Source organism: Mustela erminea, chromosome 15, assembly GCF_009829155.1.
Source record: "Mustela erminea isolate mMusErm1 chromosome 15, mMusErm1.Pri, whole genome shotgun sequence".
Taxonomy (NCBI): Eukaryota; Metazoa; Chordata; class Mammalia; order Carnivora; family Mustelidae; genus Mustela; species Mustela erminea.
The window spans coordinates 72,702,027-72,723,467 of record NC_045628.1 but is presented as its reverse complement, the minus strand read 5'-3'; the positions used below and the strand labels follow the sequence as shown (position 1 = coordinate 72,723,467).

Here is a 21,441-nt window from a genome sequence, read left to right as displayed (position 1 = left end):
GGGGTACAATATAATGATTTTATAGACATATATATTGGGAAATGATGGCCACAATAAATCTAGTTATCATCCTCACCACACAACATTACAATTTTTTTTCTTATGATGAGAATTTATTTTATAATTGGAAGTTGGTGAGCACTATGGACTTTCTTTCAATAAGCCCATACTTGACCTTGAGCTAGACTGTAGCACTATTGACTTTTTAATATTCACACACTTGACCTCGAGCTAAACTATAGATACCCATACTATAGATGCACTACTACATCTCAATTCTTCAACCACTACCAGGGAAACAGTTTCAACACGTTCACCTCTAATGGAGCTACTGCATCTTCTAGAAAGACACCCAGATATTCCTCCTGCAAGAACAGCCTTCCCTTACCCCTAGTTCTCATGCCTGGTGTACTCAGGTCTTCACCAGAGGTGTAGTCGTTACAGTAGGAACAGCGATCCATGCCCAGGGTAGCATTCCCTCACCCAAGACATCTGTATTTCTCTGTAAGCTCATGATTCTTCTCAGGTTCAGTGTGCAAGACGTCCAGAATTGTTGCCTAAGATAGTTCATCCAACCCATTCACTGATGTGGTGCAAGAGAATCAGCTTGAGGAATTAGGTTTTATATTCATATTTGTGTATTTCTCCCAATAATTTTCACCTTTCTCTCCTTTTTCTCTATATTCTTATTCTTTTCCTCTTTTTAATTTCTTCACACCTAGCATTTTATTTTTCTTTCCAGAACTCTCGCCTCTTCCACATTTTTCTTTCAGTTTTTCACGACATAGCTATTTTAAAATCCCAACAGTTAATCTTTTCTATTAGGAAAAAAAATTATCTGGTGACAATTTATCATAGCAGATACAGATAAAAGTATAGATACAGATGAAACAGCAGAAACAGCTACTCTTTATAATCAAACAGTCCTAAGAACAATCCTAAACATCATATATGCGGATAAATTATGATAACTTTTGTATCAGATCCAGAATGGGTTTGGGATTCTTACCTATTGCCTTCTACCACAAATAGCCAAAAAAAGACTTCAGAAAAGTTAAAGCATTTGTTATGTGAGGGATCTATGAGGATGGCAAGATTTGCTCCATTAGGATCCAGAAGAAATAGATCCTTAACCCAAACGAAGATTAATAAATTTAAAGCTTATACTTTTAACAGTGATTTTTATATCTCTCATATTATATGATTATGCTACTGAGCTCCCACCAGAAGAAGTTACTTTATTTCAGCAAACCATCAGACAGTGTTTCAAATGACTTCTAAATGAAAAGATTCTGGGCTAGATTTCATTCAGTTATATATTTACATAGGTAAAAACTTGCTTATCAAGGGACCGGGGAAGACTTCTCTTCCTTTATTCCTGTTTTAACAGAAAAAAATAAAACCCCTATTACTTTCTAGGGAAGATTTTTGTGTTGGACAAATATGCTTATTTAATATCAAATGGTCTGTAAAGAAAGTCTGGGATATGAGAAGCTCTAATGCCTGCATTGCCACTTAGTGCAGGTCTTGGAAATGAAAAGGTACAAGTCAGCATTAGCGCTTGGTACCAGGTCAATCATCTCAGGTCCAGGAAAGCAACAATTTTCTATGGTGGGACAGTTATTTAAAGATGAACCTAAAGCAAAAGTTAAGCCATGCTGCTCTGGCCTTTGCATAGTGCATGACCCATCAGACTTCACGCAGCTGCTCTCAAATATTCTTTTAACTCTGCATTTGATCTGCGAAAACTGCTGTAGCAGGAACAGGCTGGAATGTTTACCTAATACTCTTCTACTTAATACCCAGAGGATGTGGAATGTGCTACAGCATAGCTCCTACTCTTTTTCCTTCCGAAAACAGTACTAAATGGGCCAGGGAGGGGCCATACCTCTTTGAAGGTTGTTTTAATAGAAATGGTCTCTTTCTTACTGATTTTCGGACATCTAGATCATTATAGAGTTGACCAAAGTCACCTTTTAAAAAATAAATAAATAAAACATGATATTACCCACCAGGCCCAAGAGAAGTGTGTAATCACTTCTACCTATAATTCTATATGCATTGAGGTGAAAATAGTATGCTTTACTACCTTTCACATCACGTAAACAAAATGTTTGGTACCAAAGTAGACGAGAGCTTGGAAGTTCATAATGAAAGCGTTTATTTCTAAGCTATGACTAATTGAATGTGTGAAGGTGTGAGTGCAGGAAGATTCTGGCATAAAAACCAGCCGATGCTGTGATTTCAGGGTGAGAGCATGGACAATTTCAACTGGGGAGTGCGCAGGCGTTCTCTGGACAGTTTGGACAAGTGTGATATGCAGCTCCTGGAGGAGCGCCAACTTTCAGGAAGGTCTCCCAGCCTAAATAAAATGAACCACGAGGACTCCGATGAGTCCTCCGAAGAGGAGGACCTCACAACCAGCCAGATCCTGGAGCACTCCGACCTAGTGAGTAGGCCTACCTTCCCACCCTGCGAAACAGGAGACTTATTTTTGTAATTGAGGCAAGAGTGTGGTTTCCAGGTGCCGCTAAAGAAACTTGGCACCGCTGCTAAACTTAACACCCAAAATGTCAGGGGGTGTCTGACTGATGGTAATAACCACCCTCTTGTCTACAGGTTGCAAACAGACACAAATACTGGGGTGTTTGTTAGAAGCCTTGAACACCATCAGATCTGTTAAGGCCTTTGCTTTTTCTTAGATATGTTTACAAGGCTGGACTCTTTCTAAAAATGCATGAGACATCTGACGTTTTTAGGAAATATAATGGACATTTGTTTGGGGTTAACTGAAAATATGAGTGCTTGTTTTTTAAGAGTTCTGTGCCCTAATGCCCTACACCAGCTGCTGGGGTTAAGTTCCAACAGTAGTGAGATGGGCATGTTAAATAATATTTGTCATCCCAGAGTGAGCTCACACAATGGTCTGTACTCTTACATAAAGGATCATTTGAGCTTTTAAAGAAACTCCACACTGTGTTTTATTTGCTTTGCTCTCTCTGCAGATCATGACTCGCTCCCCTTCTGAGGAGACGAATCCCATGGAATCGCTCACCACAGCATGTGATATGACCCCTGCGGACCCTCATTCCTTTAACACCAGAATGGCTAGCTTTGAGGCGTCTTTGTCCGATATGAATAATCTGCAGATTTCTGAGGGCTCCAAGGTGAAGAGATTTGGGCAATCATGATTGTAGTTTTCTTAAAGAAAAAGTACTTCCAATTTTTTGAGAAGTCTTTGGGGGCTCTAAGTGGAGGGACTGTATCTTTTTTCTTTCTGACTTTGTTGAAATAATGGAATTTGTGCATGGGAGCCTATGTTTGGAAGTTGTTTTACCCTGCCAAATGAGCAGCCATCTTCTTGTTGGTTGAAAGAGATTCACTTTGAGGTCTCATTCAAAGGAGACATTTCGCATTTTCCGTATAGCAGGAATGCTGCTGATTAATGATAAAACTAATCAGTGCATGTCTGAGCGTATGGATAATTTCAACTGAAATTTGACTTGGAAATTGCTGTTCTTCGTCATGACTTTTACGAAACAATATGCTAAGTGAGGTGTGGGTGTCTGCATGTAGTTGGGGAAATTTTTTCCTATGTAGGAACCAGTTACACAATTTGTACATTGATTCCACTCTGGCATTTTAGCATACTATTGGAATTTTCAGTGTTAATCACAATATTATGCCAGATTTAAACAAAACTGTCCTAGCCAGACTGACGAGAAAAGTAAGTAACAGATACAATTTTCTTATTTAAAAGGTCAGGTCTTTAAAAATCTAGCAATTAAAATGATTGATTAAATTACATTTAAGGTTAATTTTGGCAAAATTTCCCTAAGATATCTTAATCATAAAACGATCCGCACTGTGTTCACATAACTGCCCACATATATGCCCCTTAGTATAGAATTGTATTTTCTTATATTACAAATAAAAAATAACCTACTGTTGGTAGTAGGTGTCCTTTATCCTGAGTTTGCTATGGTAGTATAAGTTTGAAAGAGAAAGTTATAAAATGATCTTTAAAATATATAAAAGTATATTCTTTCTGATACTTCTAATGGAAAAAAATATATAATACTGGCTGTTGTGTATTCTTTTATAGTGCACTTGAAACAGATCTGAGGTCCAGGGAAATCAGCATACTTTAAACCAAGAACAACCAATCAATCGTAATCACTTAAAAACGTTGAAGCTTAAGAAATTATTTCTGAGAGTGCCTCGGTGCAGAAGGACTACAGTGTGGATTCTCAGAGTCAGCAAAGTCCCTTTTCTTGCCAAAAAATCCAGAAAGGAAACTTGTCTGAGATTAAAATGCCTAAGATTAGTCCTAAGATTAGTCCTAAGAAATTATATTTCATGGGAAGCACATCACAAAATAAGTGTGCACGTATTAGCATTTGCTATTTTCAGTCTTAGAATAGTCATTTTCTCAATTTTTCAATTTTGATTGCTAAGTTACATAGATTTCTCCTAGAAAGCACTACCTGAGTGGTAATGTATTTATGAACTCATGCAGGAATCCTCTAATTCAATCAAGGAAAATTTAAGTCTAATTTCTGAAAGGCTCTCTCTGTTTTCCACCCGAGCTGGGTTTCCACAATGTGCAATATAGGCATGATGTGAGAAAGGGAAAATAAAAGACATTTTTGTGAGAACTCAGCCCTCCCCCAACAGATTCAGATTATGTACACTAATAACCCAGACCAGCCACCGGCGGCCAGTCTCGTTGGCACCGCTGTAGTTTTAAAAAGCCGGAAAGAGCAGATATGAATAAGCCTCTGGAACTCAGGATTTATGAGCAATTCCTTCAAAGACATGAGATATCTTGTTTCCCTAACATATCTTTAAACACCCCTCTTCATTTCTCTATTAATCCTAGATTCAGAATACCAACTGGGTGGCCAGCCAACAACCCATGATAATGCTCAAATTCATATATATTTCCATTTTGCCTGGCTTCGGTTTTGTCTTAAGAAAATGACTCACTGAAACATGTGCGTGTGATGTCTTCCTCTCCTCTTCTGGTCTGTAACCCACTTGCCGTCCTTCCTGTCCTAAAGAACAGTCAGTTCACCAGCTGAGTCCCCCTGGCCCGCATTCAAACCCAGCCTCTTTTTCCATCACACTTGCTGCATCTCCCTCCTGCCCCTCACTGCTCCCAACTCTGCCTGACCCAGAGCCCTTGCATTTCACTGCTCATTGTACAGCAGTGTGAGAGCAGCCTCTCCTATCTGTTATCTTCGGGGGGATTCCAAGAGCAAAGCATGTATGTAAATGGGCCTTAGAGGATGGCCAGTATGGAAAGGCCTAGCAATATGGCGGGCTCGGTGAGCAGCCGTGGACCACTCAGGGGTCCTACAGGTAGATCTTGAGCATTCACTATAGCAGTCACTGGTGATTTTAAATTCTAGTTTCCATAGGTAAAAGAATTCTGTATCAGAGCATTCCCTCTGGATAAGCTCACTTTGGAAGGCAAGGTTTGTACAGTGGAAAGAGCTCTGAATCCAAGGGCCCCGATTTATCTACTTGAAGTCAGGCAAGTCCCTTCCCCACACATGAGTTTCTTATAAAATGTGAGGGTTGGGGGCACCTGGGTGGCTCAGTTGGTTAAGCGGCTGCCTTCGGCTCAGGTCATGATTCCAGGGTCCTGGGACAGAGCCCACATCAGGCTCCCTGCTCAGCAGAGAGCCTACTTCTCTCTCTCTCTCTCTCTCTGCCTGCCTCTCTGCTTACTTGTGCTCTCTCTCTGCCAAATAAATAAAATCTTTAAAAATTTTTTAAAAATAGATAAAATGTAAGGGCTAGATCAAGGGGTCTCTGTGGTCTTTTCCAAGTTTAGCATTTATACTCCCATGATCATGGGTCAAATAGGGCAATCTACTGAGAGCCTCTTTGGAAACTATTATAGGCAAGACTGAAAAGAAGGTAAAGAATGAACAGTACTTCGGAGAATTCCCCAGTCCAGTTATACAAAGTGACTGTTTTGTAGTCGGAAAATCAATGCCTCTGATTTCTATCACTCTCGGGATTTGTCTCTTATTTTTCCTTTGAATGGACTTCCCCAAAGATATTCTTACATGGTTGGGGCATTCTTTCCTATTTTTCTTCTTCCAGGCTGAAGCCGTCCAGGAGGAGGAGGACACGGCCGTGCAGGAGGACGATCTCTCCAGTTCTGTCAATGAACTCCCAGCAACCTTCGAATGCAGTGGCAGCTTCAGCCTGGACATGACTGAGGCAGAAGAAAAAGGTGACAGAGCCATGGACCAGTTTACTCTCGCGAGGTAAAGAAGCCCCTGGTGGAAATGAGCGGTGACGGTGTACCTGGCACCTGGCACGTTGTATCGCATTCACTTATGTCAAGTGGAAGGCCACACGGCACTGCCGGGACTTCCTAAAGAAGAGTCGAAATCGACTTCTGACTCTGAAGGCTTTTAGAGCTGGTCAGAGTCCTCCAGTGTCAGAGCAGGGCCTGGTGCGGAACTGAGAGGGGTACTCGGGTAGTGACTCCTAAAAGCCACAGAGTAACTCAGAAGCGAAAGAGGGCCTGGGGACATGGTCTAAGCTTTGCAAGCTTTGAAGATAAGCAAGACTGGGAAACCTTGGAAATTCTTTCCACTCTGAGTTAAAAGACAAGTACAAGAGGCTCTTTGTAAGTTAAATACTTACTCTTTTTTTAAGTGGGAGGCTTTCAGCCTAGTGGCTGATGTTTCTGAGACGAGTGAGACATAGAGAATAGGAACAGACAAAAATAGAGAGGAATAGATAAAAACACTAACGCATGGGGCGCCAGGGTGGCTCAGTTGGTTGAGCATCCCACTCTTGATCTCAGCTCAGGCCTTGATCTCAGAGGGTTGTGAGTTCAAGGCCCGCATTGGGCTCCATGCTGGGCATGGAGCCTACTTTAAAAAAAAAAAAAAAAAAAAAAGCCACTGCAGTGTCTAGAAAAAGATTCACAAGTGAGAAGGCTAGAGATTTACTTCTGGAGAAGAAAGTCAAAATCCTAAAATCTCTCTTCTGAATGTGGAAAAGAACTAAGGAGCTTTTGATAAGGCTAGACAAAGACCCTCTGTTGTGGTGAGAATTATCTGTGCTTGGAAGGAAGAGCTGAAGGTCATAGAACCTAGAGAAGACCTCGACCTTTCACCCGTGTTCATTCTGTTTCCTGCCTTCCGCCCTCTGGGTCTCTCTCACCTTGCCTTTCTATTCTTCCATTTCCCTTCTCTCCTCCACCCGCCCCTCCTGGGCATTCATGCATGGGCAGCCATTAATACTCATTCCCCACAAAGGACAAGTGAAAAGATTCCAAATTTTGTTCTAATGGTTCGCAATGAAAACTGAAAAGGCGCGGGAGAGCCACAAGTACTGTTTATCTGTCTGGGGACCGGCGGCTGGGAAAGCGAGACTGTTCGCTCTTGGATGCTCCTGGGGCCGGACCCCACTCGCTATAAAGGAAGTCAGAAGGGGAGGAAACCCAGCAGTTCTGGAGCTGAAGGTTCTCTTTCCTAAGATTCAGAAGAGACTGTCGAAGATGGGGGAAGCAGAGCGGGGTCCCCGCAGCCACCTCGAAGGGAGGCCGGGCCGGACAGCGGACGGGGCTGGGGAAGCAGGAGGACGGCACTGGGTGACTGGGTTGTTCTCATCTTTCCCAGCTTTGGAGAAGGTGACAGGGGGGTCTCTCCACCGCCCTCGCCCTTCTTCTCGGCCATCCTTGCTGCCTTCCAGCCGGCGGCCTGCGACGACGCAGAGGAAGCCTGGCGCAGCCACATCAACCAGCTCATGTGCGACTCGGACGGCTCCTGCGCCGTGTACACATTTCATGTGTTCTCCTCCCTGTTTAAGGTACGGGGCTCGCGGTCGGGGGACTGCTCGCAGGCGGCAGGCTAGCTTCCGATGGCGGGAAGGGCGGTGGTCTCCTGCTGGGCTCGTACTGTTTTCTGCTCCAGGAACCCCGGGGTTGCGTCTGACTCCAGCGTTTCTAATAACGATAATCTGTGCTCGGCCTTCGCCAGCTAGGATTGCAGAGCCTTGTCCCCAGAGGACGTAGTATCCGTGCTGGACTGTTCGCTCTTGCCGTTCTGGCTTTTTTGTAGAGGTCATCCATCCCAGATGTCATCCGTGACACCAGAACCAGCCAGTGGTCTCTTCTGCCAAGCCTAGCCTCATCCCGTCCTTCCTCTTGGACGCTTCCTCTGTCTCTCCCTTTTCTACATTATTCGTGTTTAGCCTTTCATTATCTTTTATCTCTTTTCCCCTGCATGAATTCCTTAAACGTGTTGTAGATGCTTCTGAACACATACTTTGCTTCTCCTGCGTGAATCACAGCCTGCTAGTCGGTCCATACAGAGTCTGTGCGAATTGGAAACAGGCCTGGAGTACCGAGTGTGGCCAGCAGAGGGCAGGCTGGCTCCCAGTCCCCCTGCCAAGCTCCCGTGACACCTTGCCCATGGCTCAATGTAGCAATCTCTTTGTGGACACCTTCAGATTTCACTTGTTATCCCCAAACACACTTATAACAATGACTGAACCAAAGAGATGGGGAGAACTCAACTTCTGAGGGGTCCTTGAAGGTTTATTTTGATGCCTGCCTGTGTGTTGGTGTGCAAATTCCTATTAGCTCCTCTATGTATCTTGCTCTGAACTTTGACTCCAAATTTCATCAAATGATGGCGGAGGTAGGAGGCGGCAAAAGAAGAGAAACCGCTTGTTATGAAGCAACCCCAAAGGTCTTCCGTCATCACTGGAGTTAACTGGCCCTGTGTGCCGTATTTGAAGGCGAGCCTAAGAAAGTAGCAGGGCTGGGACTTACACTCAGGATGAGAAAAGATGAAGTTATAGGTGAAAATTGGCTGACATGGAAACATAGTTACCATAGAGTTTAAGAGAAAACTTGTTTTGAAAACCCAGTGTGTACAGTATTCCTTTTTTTTTATTTTTTAATATTCAGAAACTAGTGAAGATTATATACTAGCAATTCACTGTAGTTTACTCACAGTGATGAGATTATGGGTGTCTTTTTTTTTTTTTTGTCCCCTTCTTTTTACTTTCTTTCAAGTTCCTGTTTTCCTATAATAAAGGTGCCTTTCTTTCAGCATTTTTTCTAAACTTACATTTGATAACTCACAAAACAGAATTGCCACTAATAATACAGGGGAAACATGGAAAGAGATGATGTAGTTGCAGCCTGCAGTGGACATGAGTGATGGGGAAATGAACGGACAGACAAAGGCAGAACCCCCTTACCTGGTTTTATAGGTCGAGTTCTGTTGACTATATACGAGAGGTGGACCGTAACTTGGTTGGCATGAGGGATGGGCCCATTCATTGATTACCTTCAAGAAAAGCCATGGCAGAAGGGAAACGCAGGAAAACCAGGAATTCTATTAAAAGTGGGATTGTCTGCCTTAAAAAAGTTTCCAATTCAGGAAGGCACAATTAAGTTTCTATAAAAGGTAAAGTCCGTTTTTGAGCTTGGTGGCCCTTCTTATGACCCATTTTCTTGGAGAATTATATACCAATGGTACTAAAGCTATGGTTTCTCACCATAGCTTTTACTGAGTGTTATTGTGCTCTCTCTCAAGTTTTCAGTTTACTTTCTGGGAAATCTTTTAGAAAGTTGACGGACAAAGTAAAGTTGTGTCTGAGATTAACTGGAAGCTAGAGGGGCTTGAGAGAGAAAACAATTGTTTGTTGAGAGATAAGAACTCCAAAAACACTCTAACGTTGAGCCAGATTGAAATGTTAAACCATTTGAATTACCATTTGAAGCAAATTTATTTGTTAAAGAATAAAGTAATTTATTTTTAATATTGTTCTGAAGTCTATTTAAATAATGGTTAATCGTTAATAATTTAAATTTGGCTGTTTGGGTATTTTTTTTCTTACTACAGTCAATAGCACTATCTGTGCTCAGTTTTCTCATCCTGAGCAGTATTTTTCCCTCTACCTAGAATGGCCGTGTCCTCTTGGCCCTCAGTACTCCCATAACATGCAAACCCCTGACTGGGGCTCACTTCAGTGAATGAAGCCTTTCCTTCTTTCTCCCTGTCACCTGGGATCCCAAGCACATTGTGGTTACATCTGTCATGCCCGTCACATTCTGTGAGAATTACCCATTGTCTCTTTGCCTCAGAGAGGGGAAGCAATGGTGTCTTAGACCTGGCACAGTTTCTAACATGCAGGAGATGCTCAGTGAACACAGAACGAATGAATGGGAACGTTTTTCAGCAGAAATAGTAAACGGACATCTGACTTGATGACAGCAGACCGGCAGGTTGTCCCATGAGCTGCGAGATGGGGCTGGGCCCTTGGGTAAGGGCATTTGGGGGTTTGGACTTTTTTTTTTTTCCATTCATGTATTAGGTTAATCCCTATGGAGCTTACCTGCGATAATAATCATACAATTATGTACCTCCTCTTTCAGTTTTTAATATTACATTTAGCCTTTGGGCACCTGGGTGGCTCAGTAAATTAACCCTGACTTTAGCTCAGGTCAGGATCTCAGGGTCCTGGGATTGAGCTCCCTCACCAAATCGGGCTCCCTGCTCGGTGAGAGTCGCTTCTCCCTCTCCTCTGGCCCACGCCCAACTCGTGCATGTGTGTGCTCTCTCTCTATCTCTCTCTCAAATAAATAAATAAACTCTTTTAAAAATACATTACATTTAGAAAGAATTTTTTCAGCTGTTATCAAATGCTATGTGATTGAGAGAAATATGAGTCACAAAATAGGTATTAATAAAATATCCTGGAAATGAAATACATTTCAGACATGTGCTCTGTTAAGCTGTTGCCGTGTATTCCACCATGTCTGCTGTTTTCTCACATTTTCCTGTGAATCTGAAGGCCACATTTCCCTGTATTTAGCTGGATTTTTGGAGGGGTAGAGAGAAGGTAATTGCCAAAAGAATTTGGTTTTAAAAATGAGGAATTGATTTCTAATGGTCCAGCGTGGCCATCTTTCCAAGTATCTCAGTCATCATATGTCCTTCCCGCTGCTCCTGGGTTAGGAAGCCATAATTGTATCACTCAGTGCCTCCAAATTATATGATGTGTTTATATGGAAGTCAAGTGAGGACTAAACTGAGTATATCTCCTGCCTTTATAAGAGGCTCTGAAGGTCCCCGACAGATGGCTTCCCAGACCTCATCTTATCCTTAGGTCAAATGGAAAGAACCCCAAACTCTTTGGGGACCTGAATCTTGCTCCCGGTTCTGCCACTCAACTAGGTGTATGATGCTAGAAATGGTATTTCTTGTTCTTTCTGCTCTAACATTTGGTCAAGTTTTTTTTTTTCTCCATTTTTTTCTAACTGCACACAAAACTAACTTAACAGCGAAAAGACATATGTATGCTCTGCATTATGCCAAAATTCTCGTATATATGAAATTAAAAACTCATTAATGTGTAACATGGTTGGCATTGTTCTAATATGAAGCATAGAGAATCAGCTGCTGTTGTTTAGGGATGCTCACTTTCCTCACAATAGGCCAGAGAGGATTTCTCCTGGATTTAATTCCACAACTCAAAAGGTATGACATCTCTTTGAGGAAAGCCAATGCCTAGGACTGGATTTTGTTGTTGTTGTTCTTTTAGTTAAAGGTACTGTGTGTTGGAAACTTAAGGGCTAGAACATGTTCCCATTTTGGCACTGACACCAGCACCATGACTCAGGTTCTTCCTAATTCTGGTTTTGTCCTCAGGCAGGACAGGAGAAACTAGCTCTTAGGGAAGCTTTGTCAATTTGTGGAAGGAATATGAGCTCTAGAGTCAGGCTCACTCTTCCTCTGACTTACTAATTGCATGACCTTCGGCAAGTCAGGTCTTAACCTTGACTCCTCCCCAGCTGTGAGGATTAATGAGTCAATGTAAGCAACACCGCGGGACAGAATTAGAGACCCCAGAACAGACACACCCTCAGAGGGAGATATTATTCCAGACGCACAAAGCATTTGCTTCCACTTTTCAGACGTTCAAATGGCACTATTTTGATGCTTTTTCTCAGAAAGCTGCAATCTTGGGGAACAGAGAAGTGGTACATCTCACAACCTTTTCAAACTTGCACACATTGACGTAATCTGAGTAATTTCGCATTAATCTGACAAACAAGTGAGGAGGACTCAAGTTGCTGACCAGCACTAACGACCATCAAAAAGAAAAGTACTATTTATTTGAAAGATTATAGAGGCATCCACACTCTGGGAAATGACACTTTAAGAAGACGTTTTGTCCATACTGGGTGATTATTTACTTGAGACCAACATTCGCCCTAATCCCTATCTCCCCCACCTCTACCTCACTTCATATTTTTATAAAGATTAAAAAATGGGTTTTTCTAGTACATAAGTTAAAACTTACCCTTTACAAATGGTAATTATTTTGCCTTTCAGAATATTCAGAAAAGGTTCTGCTTCCTAACCTGTGATGCGGCCAGTTACCTTGGAGACAATCTCCGGGGAATCGGGTCCAAGTTTGTCAGCTCTTCTCAGATGCTCACCTCCTGCTCCGAATGCCCGACACTCTTCGTGGACGCTGAGACTGTGAGTACCCCCAGACTCTGATGGCTAATGGCCGGCCCAGGTTACTAAGGGGTGGAACTTCCAGGAAGCGTGCTTGTGTTGTGGTTTGTCTGAAAGATACTGTCAGTGTTTGCAAGCAGCGCCGTGTTGTGACATGACCCCCAAAGGCCAAAGTCTGCATAGTAACGATTGTACATTACCAGCCAAGTCCAAGTCATTTCAGGGAATCAGGAGAAAAATCTACCTCGGTGCTCCCTCCATGTCCTTGCACCTTTCTCCAATAACTCTGGCTTTGACAGCCATGAATAGGTGAGCAAAATCCCAGAGCTGCCCTAGCCTGGCCCCACAATGCCAAGTTACCCAACCAGATGGGGATCCAGAAACACTAGGAACTCATTTGCTCCCTCCCAAGTCTCAGATAGAGACTGATCACCCCCTGGAGGGATTCATCCAGCCTGGACTGCAAGTGATGAGTTTGAGGGTTGGTTAAAGCATCCTCTGGCTGACTGCTAAATCATGACTTCCTAAATAAAATTCTAAGCCTGCCTGATGGGTGATCTCTTTGAGGGTTCACGCCCCCATGCGTATCATACAACCATCTTATAGGCTGAGTAATTACTGAATTTAGAACCAATGCATATGTGCTTTGATTTCAAAAGTCTCTGAAGAATTAGTCTTTCCAGGAACTTGGTGGTTAGCTACCTTGCAGCAGGGAATGCAGTAAGAGAACCCATTCTATCTTAAATGATTTAAAGTTCAGATTAACGATAAAATCACTTCAAAAGTCTATTTGGGTCTGTCTTCACACACAGTTCAGTCGCCACTGCAGCTGATTGTGGAGCAAAGTTACAGATTGCACAGCTTACTAAAAATGGAGCCATTGGTCCCCACTTTACATTAGTTCTAAATATACTTCTCTTTTCTATCTCTGGAGCCATGCCTCGTCTAGTTATCACTGTAGTTGTTTTAACACAGATGATTTTCCTGTCTTTAGCTCCTGTCTTGTGGACTTCTGGACAAGCTCAAGTTCAGTGTTTTAGAACTGCAAGAGTATTTGGATACCTACAACAACAGAAAAGAAGCCACTCTCTCGGTAAGTTTTTGTGTTTCTGTGCATATACATTCAGTTAAAATCAAATGAACCCCACCACTATGAGCCCTGGGGAGGTGTTGTGGTTAATCTAAGACAGGATCTTTGGAAGAAGACAAACCTCATCTGTTCCTCTGTTAGGGGCTGCAGCTCCAGTCAACAGTATGGATGAAACAAAAATGATGTCTACTAATGAGAAGTTTTCAAATGAAACAAATGAGAAGTTTCATTTTTAGCCCCATAATTTCCCTACCCAGAAACTGGGAAACATGAGTATTTGCTTGATATGTCTCCTTGTCAATGTCATTAACTTTTCTCAGAGATTTAATAAAATTGTTAATTACTTCCTTCCAGCGTTTGCCTGACTTGAAACTAGATGGGGTGGATCTCAGCTCTCTCCTAACTACTCTCAGTAGCTGCCTCTCCTGGCCTTGACTCCTGCTCTTTACTCTCTTTTTACTTTGTAGATCTAGACTGTAAATGTTAGAGACAAAAGTGATCCGGAAACTAGGCATGCAGACCCCCTGATTTCTGACAAGTAATTATGTGTAGTATCTGTGGAATACTTCTATAATATGCCAAACACTATAGAAAAAGCCTGAATTTTGAAATCACATGGACATGGGTGCAAATCACAGCTCAGCTACTTAAGGGTTAGTGCAATGGGTAGGTCACTTAATGTCCTCACCACAGATTCATCATCTGTAAGATGGCGATAATAATTAATTTGCAGACTTGTTGTAAGGATATAATAATAGAGTCATAGCATGTATACTTTCCTGTGTCCTTTCTATGTGTCCAACATGATAAGAGTTAGATCTTTTAAATTAAATCATGGAATGCTCACAACTACCCTGGAATTGCTATTATCGTCCTCATTAGCTAGGAGGTGGAAAGTTGGTATTGAAACCCAGGTCTACGGGATGTAAAAGTCCATACTCTCAAACACAATACAGTATTGCCTTTAAAAATAGAAATAACTTGGTGATGCAACATGGGGGCTTAAGGGGGTAGGAGAAGAATCAATGAAACAAGATGGGATCAGGAGGGAGACAAACCATAAGTGACTCTTAATCTCACAAAACAAACTGAGGGTTGCTGGGGGGAGGTGGGTTTGGGAGAAGGGGGGTGGGGTTATGGACACTGGGGAGGGTATGTGCTTTGGTGACTGCTGTGAAGTGTGTAAACCTGGGGATTCACAGACCTGTACACCTGGGGATAAAAATATATGTTTATAAAAAATAAAAAATTTTAAAAAAATAGAAATAACCTATGTAAACTGCCCAGCACAGTGCTTCATACACAGAAAACATTCATTATAAAGTTACTTGTTTTTTGTTTGTTGTTTTTGTTGTTACTGATCTCTTCATCATCTACCCAAGGGTGAGAGTCCTAACATTCTACTATAACAATTTCCATTGTCTTCTATTTTGTGGCTTTATTGGTCATGGCTTTCCACCTTCTTCATCATCAGTTCATAAAAATAATCCTTCCATTCTTCTTGGTGAACAAACCACTCTTTTCATGTCAGATGTCAATTTCAGTTCTTTTTTTTTTAAGATTTTATTTATTTATTTGACATAGAGAGTGAGATCACAAGTAGGCAGAGAGGCAGGCAGAGAGAGAGGGGGAAGCAGGCTCCTTGCTGAGCAGAGAGCCCGATGCAGGGCTCGATCCCAGGACCCTGGGATCATGACCTGAGCCGAAGGCAGAGGCTTAACCCACTGAGCCACCCAGGCTCCCCTCAATTTCAGTTCTTCACGGCTGTATTGTGCCTGGGGGTTCCTTGTCACATCTGTATTAGTTAGTATCTGTATTAGTTACTATCCCAAATACTTAAGGATGGCAGAATCTCTGAGCAGCTGAGCTGTTATTTTAATATCCTTTCTTACATTGAAGTAGGCCTACCCCCACAGAAGCCACCCAATATCACAGAGAGGCAGGTGGGCCATGAGTCCAGTTGCATGGTCCAGAATCTGCCAGCCTGTGAGGAATGGTTGGTATTATCTCCAAATTTCTATTACAAGAAAGGTTTCTAACTGTATATGATATTTTTAAGTTTATACATAAAATAGGAATGGTCTGGTGAAACCATCCTCCAAGAATGTTATATCACAATGCTGAAATTACATATTTAAATGAACATCACAAGGGGACTGGGTGGCTCAGTCAGTTACGTGGCTGCCTTTGGCTTAGGTCATGATCTCAGCGTCCTGGGATCAAGCCCCACATCAGGTTCCCTGCTCAGCCGATGTCTGCTTCTCCCTTTCCGTCTGCCCTGCTCATGCTCTCTCTCTCTGTCTCTCTCTCTCCCCTTCAAATAAGTAAACAAAGTCTTTTAAAAATATAAAAATTTTAAAAATGAGCATCACCGAACCCACAGGAATAGATATTTTAATCTCAAATAGTTCATCTTTAACCAGAAAAAAATAATTTCAAAAAGGCATTACAGCAAAATTTTATATTACTATGATTAGAAGCTTCATTAATTTTCCCTGACAGGACTGACGATAAGAATGTTCTCAGAACATCACTGATTTTACCTATGTCTGCATCTCTTTCTGACAACAGTGGCTTGCAAATTGTAAGGCAACATTTGCAGGAGGATCAAGAGACGGAGTAATTACCTGTCAGCCAGGCGACTCGGAAGAAAAGGTAATGAAAACCTGTTAGAATTGATCTTTTCTGTGCTCTGACGGCGTGTGTTGATTTTGATCCACCCGAGAAGCATAGAGCATGAGAAAGGAAGGTGCACAATGGGTCACCCCATTACATTCACAAGAAGCCTATTGGCTGTTGTAAGATGGAATGATGTTCAAACCACGCATGACTGTGTGTTGATGGGATTTGTGGAGAGGGGAGTCGTATTTTTGGAAAAGCAGAGGTTTAAAAATGATCTCTTTGCTGGCCATCATTTAACTATACTAATCATTTCCTAATAAATCTGCTCTTCTTTTAGAATATAAAGCCAAATTTCATTCATTCTTCACCAAATCACTTAGTTTCGTCAGGGAAGGAAATCTTTGTTGACCTTTCAGCAGTCACTCTATGATAGATATGTCTTTTCCCCTTTAGAATTGTTTTAATATACACCTCAGACCAGCTGACTTATAAATGTGTGCTGTATTGTCAGGGCAGTGGGGCAGAAGACTATGAATGGATTAAAATAATTTATTCTGCAATTATGTACTAAGTGCCTCCTATGTGGTCCACGTGGTGGATATGATAATGAACAACAGACAAGCATGCACTCTTGTGGAGCTTCCAATCCTGTCAGGGACATAGACATTAATCAAAAATCATATAGGCGCAAATAGCAATAAGTGGTATTAAGGAAAGAACCTTAAACTATGCTAGAAGGTAACAGAGGACCCTGATCAAATGTGGGGGGCAGTTCTGAGAAGCCTTCTTCATGGAAGTACCATCTCAGTGGAGATCCTAAATAGGAGCCAGAGGTGGCCAAGTGAAGGGGAGTGAGTAGAGAGCCTGTGCAAAGGTCCTGAGGCAGAAGGGGGATGTGAACATTTGCAGGAAATGAAGAGAGCCTGCGTGGCTACAAGTGTAGAAAGCAGCTTGGAGAAAAGTTTGAGAAGAGTCTAGGGAAGCTGGCAGAAGCCCGACCATGTGGGGCATTGGTGTTTATCTTCACAGAAATGGCAGGCAATTGAAATGTTTTAATGCATGGGTAGGATTAGAGTCAGGCTCCTGCATTCTACTCTGGAAACGGACTGAAGTGCACCACAGTGGATTAGGGAAAGCAAGTGAGGAAGCTGCTGCCCAGTCAGGCAGAGGTGCTACCTTGGAATTATGTCACCACTACTGAACAAAAGCATTTTGGATTGTGCACCCTTCAGAGGATGAGAAACCATCTTCCTGTATTAGACACAGTGCTTTGCTAACATGTAAAAACAAAACAAAAAAAAAAAATGAGGGGTAAAATTTTTTAACAGAATAACAGTGGTTGGATTCAGTTTGGTCATTGTTTTGAGTGAGTTTGCAGTCCTCAGGGTAATGATCCTTGCTGTGGGTGAGTGCCCAGGTGAGGCCCTGGCTAAGAGTTAGAGAAGGAGTACAAGACTGAATAAGCAAACTACAAGACTAAGAAATATCTTAAATAGGGTTCTAACGCGTGGGTTGCAATTACACATCACGGCCCTTCTTGAGGACACATTTGTATCTGACATTGTGTCTTACAGAAAACTTTCATATCCCTGAAGTCATTAATCTTCCTAGGCGTGGGAGGCTGGGCAGGCAGTGGCAGCCCCATTCTAGATAAGGAAACCAAGGTTGACTGGTCCAAGGCTTCATGGTTGATAGACAAAGGGCAAAAATCATCTCCTGGCCACTGTGTCTGGAAACAGGCAAATGTACATAACAAATGACATATCTATAACTCATTTTTAAAATATGGGTTTTATGATGTCACATGAGATGTCTCCAGTAAGCATAGCTGAATGTGCAGTTCAAAATACAACAGACTCTAGGCTTTCCATCAGTCCCTGCATATGCGTCTGTGATGTCCTGCCGCAAATGACTTGTGACTCTGATTGTCACGGAATAACCTGTGCCATGAGCATACCCCAGAAGTAACGTATTAAATACATTACACATCATATATACACGTGCACGCGTGCACACACACACACGGGCTATGGTACAATTTTTTGCCACCCAGTAGCATTCACGCCTTTTGATTCCAGGCCCAATCCTCCCTCCACTATACTCTATTAAAATAAATCCAGTCCAGAGACACGTTACCAAGTTATGACTTAAAATTAGCAAAAACCAAGGTCAGTTCGTGATATAGTTTGTCTAGTGGACTATAAAAATAGTTGTCTAAACGTTTACCCTCAATCGTCTAATTCTGTTATATTCTCTAATAATCAAATCTTAATCAGGAAAATGCAGTAATACAGTGCAGATTTTTGAGAGTGAGGGTTAAAACAAAATCTACTATTTATTTGTTCATTTGTTTACAGCTTCCTGGTTAAATCTAAAAACTCAGGACTTCCAGTTAAATTATCCTTTTTCCAAAACATTCTAATTTTCAACTATGTGTCTCTATTGTGCTTATAGTTTATTTCTATGGTTTTCTTTTGTACAGTTGCTCCCTCACCCATTTCTTCTCCAAATCCCTGAAGGAAGATTTCTGTTGTTTTTGCTTAATCTTCTTGCTGATGGTTTTTTTCCTTCATTTCCTCCTCATCACCCCCTTTCTGTGCATCTCTGTTGTAGTCGTGGTTCTTCTCATCCCTTTCCTGGTCTTTAGACTTCATTTCTTCATTCAAGTATTTATACATGGCAACTCTGTTAGCATTATAATAAAGGCTTGAGAATATAAACATGGAAAGAAGAAATTAATCGTTTTCAAACACTGTACATATAAAATCGCATTTGACCTTTTACAGCAGTCCTCTGGACAACAGTCCAAAATCGGTTTTTCCAATTTTGCAGATAGGAAAGTTGAGGCTGAGGCTACCTTTGCAGGCCAGATTCTTCCCACCCCCACAGTTTGTATTTAGTCTGACTGTTTAAAGGTAAAAACATATGTGGTGCAAAAACAATGAATACTGTTATGCTGAAAAGAAATAAATTATTTTTTAAAAATAAATAAATAAGGTAAAAACATACACATAGATAAAGGCTAGAGGAAAATTTCCAGCATCCGGACAAGACCCGGGTGCCAATCATCATGGTGCTTGGACTACTGTTTTTCTTATAATAGAAAAATTTGTCGCTGTACTTAAGGCCCCCAAGTGGGGAAGTGGAAAACCAGACAGGGCTGTGTGTTTCAAGAAAAATGGGCCACCCTTTAGCACCCGCTTGAGAGAGTGTTACTCTTGCCCGTGTGAGAAACATCTCTACGTATGTAAGATGCAAGCATCTGTCTGCTGACCTTGCTTACTCGGGTGTCTATTAGAGGAGAATTCTCAGTGCATGGACAAAACAAACAGTTTCTTTGAAAAAACAAAAAAGTGTCTCTAATACTTGGGAAGTATTTTTGAGGGAAGGCTTATTTTAAAAGACAGGCATGATTAGTCAACGATTTAGGCTTGCAGGTGATTATTGGCCATTCTCCTAGAATATTGCACAGCATACGCTGAACAGAACGTAAGACGAGGAGTGTGATCTGCTTGGGTCTCATAAGAGCAGTTTCTCTGATTTGCAGACCCTGCTTTACCTATGTTTTCTCAGCCCAAGCAAGAGGAGGGACAAATCTCTTCGTGACCTAAATCAGCACCTCTAATTAAGAATTTGGGTTTCCCATAAGTGACTCTTAATCTCACAAAACAAACTGAGGGTTGATGGGGGGAGGAGTTGGGGGGTGGGTTTATGGACACTGGGAAGGGTATGTGCCACTGTGAGTGCTGTGAAGTGTGTAAACCTGGCATTTCACAGACCTGTACCCCTGGGGATAAAAATATATGTTTATAAAAAAATAAAAATAAATAAAAATGAAAAAAAAAAAAAAAAGAAAAGAATTTGGGTTTCCACTGACCTCTCCATTTCCTTCTCTGACCTTCTCCAATTCATCTAAGGGTGGCTACCACTAGGTAGTTGACATTAGTAGAAATGTGGGTCGGGGAGAAGAACACCTGCTCCAGGTGCTCCAGATGCTCCAGATGGCAGCACGAGGCTTAGACCTTCAACTAGTGAATACCACTCACCTCCCGGGTCCTGTGGGGCCTGGCCTGGCAAAGCTGGGGCTATTTCCATTTCACTCATTATAAGTGATGTTAGTTGGCACAGTCCCAATTCAACAGGTATTTCTGAGCACTACTGGAACATTTCACTCTTCGGACTCAAGTGCAATCATTTACATCTGGCCCAGCTACATTTCATCTTATATACAAATCATCATTCCAATTACTAGGGTCTTTTTGGACACCAGCCCTCTCAGTTATGTACTTACTATCCCTGCATAATCTATGCACGAGAAGATGGCAACCTCTGTTCTTTACACGAACCGAACAAGACGGGTTGCAGTTTCTGCAGTTAAATTGTAACCCATGAAACATCACCCTTCAGAGAGAGTCAATTACTCGTCTGTAAGGAATCCTTTTCCCTGCATTGACTGAAAACAAGTGTCTCCTGATGTTGAAGTTTTCTTAAAAATAGTAAATACCTCAGGCTGTGTAATCTGTATCACAGGCTTAAAGGTATTTGTCTTTCAAAGCTTTGAAAGATATCCATGGCTGAGGTCCAAAAAACTACTCAGCACACATAATACAGTAGTCACGGTGAGCCAGCCCCAAGTGATATTAGCAACGGGTGGGCCCATGTTGATTATACCCACTTAGGAGATTAAATGCATCTATGTATTCTTGAGGAAGGAAGCTGCAACCTTAGGCTAGGTTGTCTAAATTTTATCCCATTTAATTTAAACCAGTGGCTTTCAGAGATTAACTATGATGAAAATAAGAGCTATTATAGTACACTGTGGCTCATCTTCTGTCAGGGTGAACATTTCTCGGATTTTTACCTGGCTGGTAATGGTTGTAAGCAAAGAACTCACTTCAGAGCAGAATACAGAGAGACCCGGATGGCTATGCTACTGTAACGAACAAAAATTAGATTATTCTGGGCTTTTAAGCTATCCTGCCTATGATCATTTTTTAATGTCTTGGTTTCTTGATTTTTTCCCTTAGTTTTGAGAAAACATACATCTAAATCCAATGTATAAATCAAGTTGTATTAGGAGTGCAGGAACAAGGCTTGAAGAAAATCCTTCTGGCCCAATAAAATGGTTCCATTCCCATAAAATTTTCAGAAGAATCTTAAGTCATGAAAGCATAAATACATTCACAAAGATTTATGAAGGGATTATTCTCAAAA

At 41.7% G+C, this 21,441-nt stretch overlaps 1 protein-coding gene across 9 annotated transcripts in view; it reads left to right on the top strand.

Moving 5' to 3' along the window:
• Positions 1–21,441, top strand: part of FRY (FRY microtubule binding protein) — a 335,554-nt gene that overhangs the window by 299,084 nt on the left and 15,029 nt on the right. For all 9 annotated transcript variants that reach the window (XM_032314833.1, XM_032314834.1, XM_032314832.1 and 6 more), the window contains 7 exons: positions 2,249–2,449; positions 3,006–3,167; positions 6,118–6,284; positions 7,653–7,842; positions 12,387–12,536; positions 13,510–13,608; positions 16,177–16,260. In XM_032314833.1, coding sequence (XP_032170724.1) covers positions 2,249–2,449; positions 3,006–3,167; positions 6,118–6,284; positions 7,653–7,842; positions 12,387–12,536; positions 13,510–13,608; positions 16,177–16,260 — 1,053 coding nt within the window. The remainder of the gene's footprint in view (positions 1–2,248; positions 2,450–3,005; positions 3,168–6,117; positions 6,285–7,652; positions 7,843–12,386; positions 12,537–13,509; positions 13,609–16,176; positions 16,261–21,441) is intronic.